The 8,449-nt window shown below is 40.4% G+C and overlaps 1 protein-coding gene across 1 annotated transcript in view; it reads right to left on the reverse strand.

Moving 5' to 3' along the window:
- Positions 1-1,147: 1,147 nt before the first annotated feature.
- The window catches only part of DDX47 (DEAD (Asp-Glu-Ala-Asp) box polypeptide 47), a 7,609-nt gene continuing 307 nt past the window's right edge, over positions 1,148-8,449 (reverse strand). Inside the window, exons 2-12 of the mRNA XM_010003961.1 lie at positions 7,933-8,026; positions 6,417-6,605; positions 5,661-5,732; positions 5,040-5,158; positions 4,445-4,516; positions 4,207-4,323; positions 3,908-4,054; positions 3,465-3,602; positions 1,976-2,046; positions 1,356-1,485; positions 1,148-1,267 (exon numbers count right to left, since the gene is read on the reverse strand). Coding sequence (XP_010002263.1) covers positions 1,148-1,267; positions 1,356-1,485; positions 1,976-2,046; positions 3,465-3,602; positions 3,908-4,054; positions 4,207-4,323; positions 4,445-4,516; positions 5,040-5,158; positions 5,661-5,732; positions 6,417-6,605; positions 7,933-8,026 — 1,269 coding nt within the window. The remainder of the gene's footprint in view (positions 1,268-1,355; positions 1,486-1,975; positions 2,047-3,464; positions 3,603-3,907; positions 4,055-4,206; positions 4,324-4,444; positions 4,517-5,039; positions 5,159-5,660; positions 5,733-6,416; positions 6,606-7,932; positions 8,027-8,449) is intronic.

Raw genomic sequence — 8,449 nt, forward strand, 5'->3', positions numbered from 1 at the left:
CTGGCTAGCATAACATTAGACACTATGAAATAACCATTGTGCTCATGTCAACTACTGCAGCAGTTTCTGCTTTCCATTTAGACCTCAAAAAGACTCTTTCAAACATTATTTTTAATGTAGCAGAAAACCCAGTTTATGAGTGGTTCTAACAGACATTAAATTTTCATGTTGAATGACCACAAGGGAAGTTCTCACCCTTCTGTGCCCACCAGAAGTGTCCAGTGTGAAAATTTGTATTGCCAATAGGACTAGCACTAATCTGGTTTGATATGAAGATAAATACAATTACCCCCTTTTTGCAAGAATCTACTTATACTGCACTGAACTCTGTCTACAACAGAAATAAACTGGGAAACAAAAGAGCTTCTATACCCGTTTTTCTGCACCACCCAGCTCCTGAGCTGCTTTCCTTTATAAATAGCACCCTCTTGCGTTGGTTTGCGAGTACTAGGAGAATCACTACTTGCCAATCATTACAGATTCTGGATCGAAGTCCAGGCAATGAATAGCCTAATCCTGCTGGAATAGGTTCTCTATGCTGGGCCACTCTTCAGCTAACACATCTAAGGTATTAATGTCACATCTGAACAGCTAAGACTGACCTAAGAAGAAAACCTTCTGGCAGAGCAGATAGTCAAAATGAGTAGAACAGGTCAGTGATAAGCCAAGGAAAACCAGGTAGCTTTAAAATTAAGCAAAATATATTTGGACTTCTCCACATCACACATTCCTTCACTAAGGCAAGGGTATCACAGCTGTTCTTTAGAAACTCAGTTGCTTCTTTTTAATTTCTGACAGACCTATCTGATCTCACATGCACTTGGTGTTTGGACAGCGAGAGTCTGCAGCAGTGGGAAAGCTGCACTCACATGACACCTCTTTGTGAAGGAGCAGGGCCAGACCACAGGTGCTTTCAGGTCCAGAGGTGGTGATCTGTTAGCTCTGAAAGGAAGACTGGCCTTATGATACTACAACAGGACAAGCTCAGTCTGCAACTAGTGAAGCAGAAAAAAAGTTGTTTTCCGGGACTGCCCAAGTTCCTAAGTAGTTCTGAAAAAAAATGCACTGGAGGTGGCTTGGTAGACCATTTTCGCAGAGCTCATGTAGCCATAAAAAGAAAAATAAAAAAGTCTGATCAGATACTGAACTAGAAGGCTTTCCTTTTCTTCTTTTTTCCACCTGCCACCTTATTCCTGACACCAATAGCTTCTTCTGTGTCATCATCATCATGCCGAGATCGCTTCTTCTCTCCCTGCTCCCGCAGCTCCTGCAATCAAGAGACAGACCAAGAGTTCTGGCACCTGAGGAAATTCAGACTAGAACAGCAAGTACAGGGATAAAAAGCCAGCACCCACCATTCGAGCAAACCTCTGGGCCTCAGCCACACGCTCAGTCATCATCATAACTTCCTCCTCTTGCATGGGGAATGCTGGCAGTTTCTTGCCAATCAGGTGTTCAATGCGCTGGAACAGCTCTACATCGTACCTGAGAAGACAAGACACCAGCTTGAATCAGACTTTCTGAAAGTGCTTCAGCTGTCACCACCCACAGACACCATTCCTTATCTTCAACCCAAAGGTACTGGTTGCTTGTGCTAATGGTTTCACACGATACTCTTAGCTGCATCAAAATGATGTCACTGTTTCGGATGTCTTCACTGATTTATTCAGCTCATCTTTGTTAAGAAGCATTTGGCAAAGGCTTTTTTTAGACAAGTACTTCAGCATTTATCAAAAAACACACTTATTTAATCTGCTTTATATATTATAAAAATGTATGTATATTATACAATCAGGTCTGCTCACCACATGCCTGCTTGTAGAGTCTATCCTAGACCTTTCTCCCTCCCAATCCTGGACTTTCAATTCTCTCCCCATTACCTAAACAAATCTAACTGGCACATCAAAAAGAAAAGTAGTATATTCTTCTTATCCAGGATGAGGTCAGATGTTTTCTGCTACATTTTAACACTTACTGTGTAACAAAGGTGATAGATTTGCCAGATCTCCCAGCTCGAGCTGTTCTCCCAACACGATGAATGTAATCCTGAAAAAAATGTTCTTGATAAGCAGTAAGATACATGCACTAAACACAGAACAGATGTGATGGGACTCAGCTTATATATTTTTTCTTTAGGAAAGAACTAGAAAATGGGAAGAAAATACAGCCAGGAGAAAATACTCAGGATAGTATGCAGCATCAGGATTTGAGATGTTGGCTTGTGGAGGCACATCTTTGGTTTTAACATTTCAATACTTCTCTTTCTAAAGGAGAAAACCACATCCAGTTATTCAAGACTGCAGGACAAATGTAGCAATATGTAACTTTGATAATGAATTATCACTTCCTTGGCAAGTTAATATTTAAATAAGCCCTTCCCTTCATTTTCATTCTTGGGATCTAGTGCTCTACATAGCCTGTCTTCCAGACAAACTCTGACAGGGAGATTCAAATTTGGCAAGCACAGTGAAAGGGAGGACTGAATGAGAACAATTTGGATGTGTCTGATGTATCGAACATTTTCAGCTTACATGCTTCTAGGCTGTTTTCCAGGTTTTAAACTGCATTATGGAAATTAAAATACTCCCTTCTCCATGCAAGTTAGGTGGAGAAAGGAAGCATCATCAGAAAGGATGTGTTCTGTGACCTGATTAGACCAGAGGGGCACAAAAAACTCTTAACAATGTAATTCCAGCTGATGCCACCACCTTTTCTTTTTTTAACTTTTGCCCTTTTACAATTTCAAACAGTGTCTTTAAAAGAACAACCAGAACAACCATACTTTCCTCTGTTTGCAATGTGTGGTATCTTTGACTATTATAAGGAACAGCAATTCCTGAAATGCATGTTAATGGCATGCTTTCTGAAACTAATCCAAGAAACAAAGTCAGAACCCTAAGATAATATTGTACTTTCTATAGGAAAGAGAATTAGTAACAATTTTTTCTTTAGTTTGCTGTACTTTTGTGACATGGAAGTGAAACATACTGAAGTAATCTCTCTTGATCAAATCTCTATTCAACATAATGAGACCATTTTTACTTTTTTGTTGTGGTTTGTTTTTTTTTTGTTTTTTTTTTGAATTTTTAGACAGTTTAAGATGTGAAGGCAGACCTGGATCACAGGAACAGAGATGACTACCTGAAACTAGTAATATGTTAAAACTTGTTTTCAAGTCTGGAATCCTGTTATTGTAATATGGCTAAAAATATACTCAGAAATAAAAAGACTTAGAGAAGCCCTCTCTTCTCACTTACAGAATCAGTTCTACAACCCAGATGAGGCCACCTACCAAACTGAGATACCAACTTACCTGCAGAGGCTGAACTACATCTCTTAATCTACAAAAATCTGAACAGGACTTCTAGTCAGCAGAACAGAGAAAGGTGTCTTTGTTCCTCTGTCTAGAGTCTCACTGTCTCCCAGTGACCAGAAGCTCTCAGCTGGCACATGGATTAGCTTACCTTAGAGTGCGTAGGAATATCAAAGTTTATCACCACATCTACATGTGGGATGTCCAGACCTCTGCTTGCAACATCAGTAGCCAGCAGAATAGAACGTGCCTTTGCCTTGAACTTGTTTAGAGAGCCCAAGCGTTTATTCTGGAAGAGGAGGACAAAAAGAGAGTGAGAGGATAATGTTACTTCTGGTTAATATACTGCTGTTGAAATACTGCTACAGAAGAACTGGGGGAGAAACCTCTGAAAAATCTGGCTTCTCTGTTTTCTTGTCGAACTAGTACAGAATCAGTGGCATCATTCATGTAAATTAAATTCCCCGAGGGATCAGTGCAGTCCACAAGCTGTGAAATACTTCTTCTGCAAGGCAGTTGTGCTTCAGTATGGTGCAGCTCATTTCCCACGCAACACATCTCCTGTCCACTTCATTCTGTGGCACATGCCCATACCTGACTCATCTGCCCATGGAGAGGAATGGCAGTGAACCCCAGGTTGCGGAGCAGTAGGGCAGTCCTCTGAGTGTTGTTACATGTACTACAGAAGATCATGAAAGAGTTTCCAGCTAGTTCACTCAAGATATAAACCAGGTAGGTGTCCTGTAAAGAAACAAAGGGGGAAAAAAAAAAAGATAATTACATATGTCATATTAAAGAGGAAGTATAAGCTAGAGAAGATGACAATATATGGGGCAGATGTGGGAACAGAAACACAAGACACAATCACAGCAAAGAAACAGAAGTGGCATTACCTTGAATTTGGAGGGGATGAAAATGTAGTACTGTTGTAGTTTTTCAACTGTCTGATATTTGGAAGAAACAGCACATTTAACAGGATTCTTCAGAGCAGCACGCTGGAGTTTTTGAACCTGGAAAGTTTAGCGTAAGTTAGTACTAGATGGACAGAGATCCTGTCAGAAATCTGTATCGTCCAGTCTAGTCAACAGCATAGCCTTATGGAAAGAGAACTAAAGTGAGGACTGCTCTCACCTTCTTGGTCATAGTAGCAGAAAACAGGAATGTCTTTCTGTCTCGAGGAATCACTTTTAATATCTTATCCACCTGTAAAAATAGAAATTAAATGGAAATACTGAGTATGACAGTAATCAAGACATAAGCCTCTTCCAAATAGAACAATCAACCAAATAAAGAGAAATGCATGTGTGCAACTTATGACTCACAATAAGAACAAATTTCCCCTCTTCTAAATGGCAGGTTTAGGCCAAAAGCTCATTGACAACTGGGCAGTGTGAACTCCAGAAGCCCAGCGTCCATGCAAATATCACGCAATGCTCCTGCAGGAACCTGTGTGTGATAGTATTCTGCAGTACCTGCATCAATGTCAGTTGCTCCAGAGAAACCATTAGATTTCAGAGACAAAACACCCTCAAAATGTCTTGATAGTGCTCTGCAGAGCTCATGCTAAGTTCTATTCCCATCATAGACTTATGTGCAATTATTAGAACTGAGTTACAACTTGCTATGAATTTCTACAGAACAGCTCAGTGTTTATTATGTGACTATATGAAATTATTTTAAAGGTACTCATCTGGTGCTGCAAACTCCTCTTTTAGCAGATTCCTACCTCTGTCTCAAAATCCATGTTAAGGATCCGGTCAGCCTCATCCATCACTAGGTACTTCAGAGCTCGTAAGTTGAAGCCCTTTGTGTTCTCCAGATGATCAACTAGACGGCCAGGGGTTGCTACCAACAAAATCACAGCAGCAAATTTAGAACGAAAGCAAAAGATCCAAAGAGGCAACAGAGTAATCTGTTACAGAAATAAAGGCAGATTGCTTTGCAGGAAGGACTTTTTCATAGTATATTCAGAGTGTTTTGAAATAAGACTAATGGAGCCAGACTTCCTGAATAATGTCTTCTTTTCCCCCTCTCCCTCTAAAAATCCAAAATGCCAAATAAACCAGAATGCAGACAAGCTCTACTGAGAAGGACAAGAACACCATTTTGAATACCTGAGAATGAAAAACCAAGCCAAAGGCAGTCTAACAGGAAGGCTTTGGAATGAGATTGTAGCAGCAAGACCACTGGTGTACACTTCAGAAATATTAACAAGCCAGCACACAGATCTCAGGACAAAGCCAAACGAAAGATGAATTTCAAACATACAAAAACTTTTGGCACTTTTTCTTTGCACAACTGCAGTTTGATAATATTCATATCCCATAGCCCAAGCACATAAACTTACCAATTATAACGTGTGGTTTCTTGGCTAAGGCCAGAGACTGAGACATGGTGTCAATTCCACCCACAATAACCGCTGCAGGACAAACAGAATAGAGAAACTCTCAGTGTCACACCAGTCAGACCATGGCACTGTAGTGCTTCCTCCTACTCCCTGCCACCCACAACAAATCTGTACAAATGAAAAGCTACTTATCTTTATGAGATTTCACTTTATTTTAGCACATTTGACATTCCCAGGCCTCTTTAGCCATACAATTCAGTCCTGACTGGCCCTGGGCATTTTTTTTTCATTTGAAGAGCTACAGGCAGAATCTATTTATTGCAGCCTAACTCAGCTGCAAAAATCTAGGAACTCTAAAGATACCCACAAAACTTTTACGTTTTATATATCTCTAGATACTTTTTTATCTAGCAAACCAATACAAACAATCTGAAAGAAACATTACATCACAACACAGAGTGGAGCTCTAAGCAATTTCACTGGACACAAACCTACTATTGAGAAAAATCTCTTGTACTTCCAGATTTAATTGTTTGGACATAAAATGCAGAAGAGCTGCAGACTACTCCATGAGGAAACACCACACAGTCTTTCTTTCCCAAACCTGACACCAGATCTCTGTCTTCCAGCATCACAAGCTTTTCTCACCTTTTGTTCCACCCTCCATGCAAATACTCTCTACGTGTTCCTTTGCAATCTAGAGCTGACAAACTTCAATCTTCAGGGAAACTGCTCCAATATCACAAAGCTACTTACCACTGTGGACACCAATGGAGGATCCAAGAGCTTCAAACTGCTCTGAGATTTGGAAGGCCAGCTCCCTCGTTGGTGTGAGGACAAGAGCAAATAATCGCTGAGGTGTTTCCAGCAGTGCCTGAAGAATTGGCAAAGCAAAGGCACCTGTTTTTCCAGACCCAGTTTCTGCCAGTCCAATGATATCTCTGCCTGCAAAAAGCAGTAAGGAGGAAAGAACTGTTACAAACGCAGACCAGAGAAAAGAAAGAAGTCTGTGCAATAAAGCACAAAAATTCCCTACAGATAGGGGGAAAAAAAAAAGAGACATAAAGGGTAAAGAAGAACAATGGACCAAATCAAAGAATTTTAGAACAACTCTGCAGCATTTTCAGAGCGTGACTTCATTTGTACAGTAACTGGTCTCAATCCTTTCCATTCTCTAGTTACACTTCTGTCAATATACAGGTTTTCATACAAACATTAGATTAAAAATAAATAAATTACTTGTATCATTTCTCAAATCTGTCAATTTACAGCCTATCACACTCACATTTCACAAGCCACAGTCAGTTTTGTACCGTTGATTAAGAAAGCAATTAAACTGGTTTGGAGCAAGAAGATTAGGACAGCAAGTCCTTTGCCCAAAAGCAGTGAAGGCAACAGAGTAAAATTTCATCAGTAGAATCCATTCTGACGTTCTAAACCCCAACAACTGAGAAAAACATGCTGGCAAGAGGCCTTGAAGTGTCAACAGCTTCTCAGGAATGCAACTTTACTTTCGTGTTTTTCAAGAGAATCTTGTATGTGGAGTAAAAGAATCAGACAACAGTTGAGTACTAGGACAGAGTAGACACTGAAAATTTATTCCCATTCGGTCTCTACATTGGTCTGTTCCTGCTTCACAGTGTTCTGTATTTAAAAAAAAAAAAAAAGCAGTAACAAAATATTTGAGTGACAAAAATGTTTGCTGAATTCAGTAGTATTTTTTCTGTAGTATTCCAGGTGTTTACAGAAAGTCACTATGGTTTGGTTATTATTCACTCCAGAATTCTGATTTCAAAGAATTGCTTGCTCACATCAAAGCAGATTATACAAGCTATGTAATCAGTCAAGACATCTCCAATTTCAGACACACACTGTAAGTCTGTACCAGAAGAGACACAGTCCTCAATCTATCAGAATTTTCCTGTGTGTCTTTGAACATTTCAGAAAGAAAATGGCTGATGCTCAAATAAAAGAAAAAAATACGTGTTTAACATGCGTATGAGCTAAGCAACCATAATGAACACTCAAAAAACCACACGTGTACCCATCTAAAAGTCTGCAATTGCAGGCAGTGCTTTAGGAGACGTTACTATTCCCAGCTGCACCTGGGAGGGACACAAGAATGAACACAGACAACTTCTAAACAGAGATCTTCAACGACAAAGTGAAAACACTCTCATCCCTGCCACTTACTTCTCAGTCAGCAAAACTCATTCACACAGAGAGCTCCTGAGGCATCCCAGATTCAGGATCAGAGAAGTACACTGCTCACCTTGGAGAGCCACTGGAATAGCCTCGACCTGGATCTTTGTTGGCGTCTTCCATCCTAACTGGTCACAAGCTTCACACAGGACATCTGTCACTCCCTGAATATCAGAGAAAAGGGAAACAAACATCACCAAGGAGACCTAAATTATATCACAGAGCTAAGTTAAATACATTCTGCAACAAAGCCAAGCTTGTCTCTAGCAGAGACAAAACAACAGGTCCTCAATGCAACTACATGAAAGGTCAGGCTGCTCACAGTGATCCCCACCTCTATCAGGAATTATACTGTTCCCAACTGCTTGTTAGTGGTGACTGCCATAATAAAAAACTAGCTATTTTTTTCCCAATATTTTTTCCAATAGTTTACACACAGAATTTTCCACGCTCTCTCTCCCTCTGGGAGCGTCCCAAGAACACGGAAAAAGGAGAACACGCGGGATAGTGGCCACAACCCAGGAGCACAGTCCAGAGCAGCAACGCCAACCTGACCGGAGCGGAGGCCTGAGCTCTGCAGAACCTCC

This window comes from Chaetura pelagica, unplaced genomic scaffold (assembly GCF_000747805.2).
Source record: "Chaetura pelagica isolate M959 unplaced genomic scaffold, ChaPel_1.0 scaffold281, whole genome shotgun sequence".
Classification (NCBI taxonomy): domain Eukaryota; kingdom Metazoa; phylum Chordata; class Aves; order Apodiformes; family Apodidae; genus Chaetura; species Chaetura pelagica.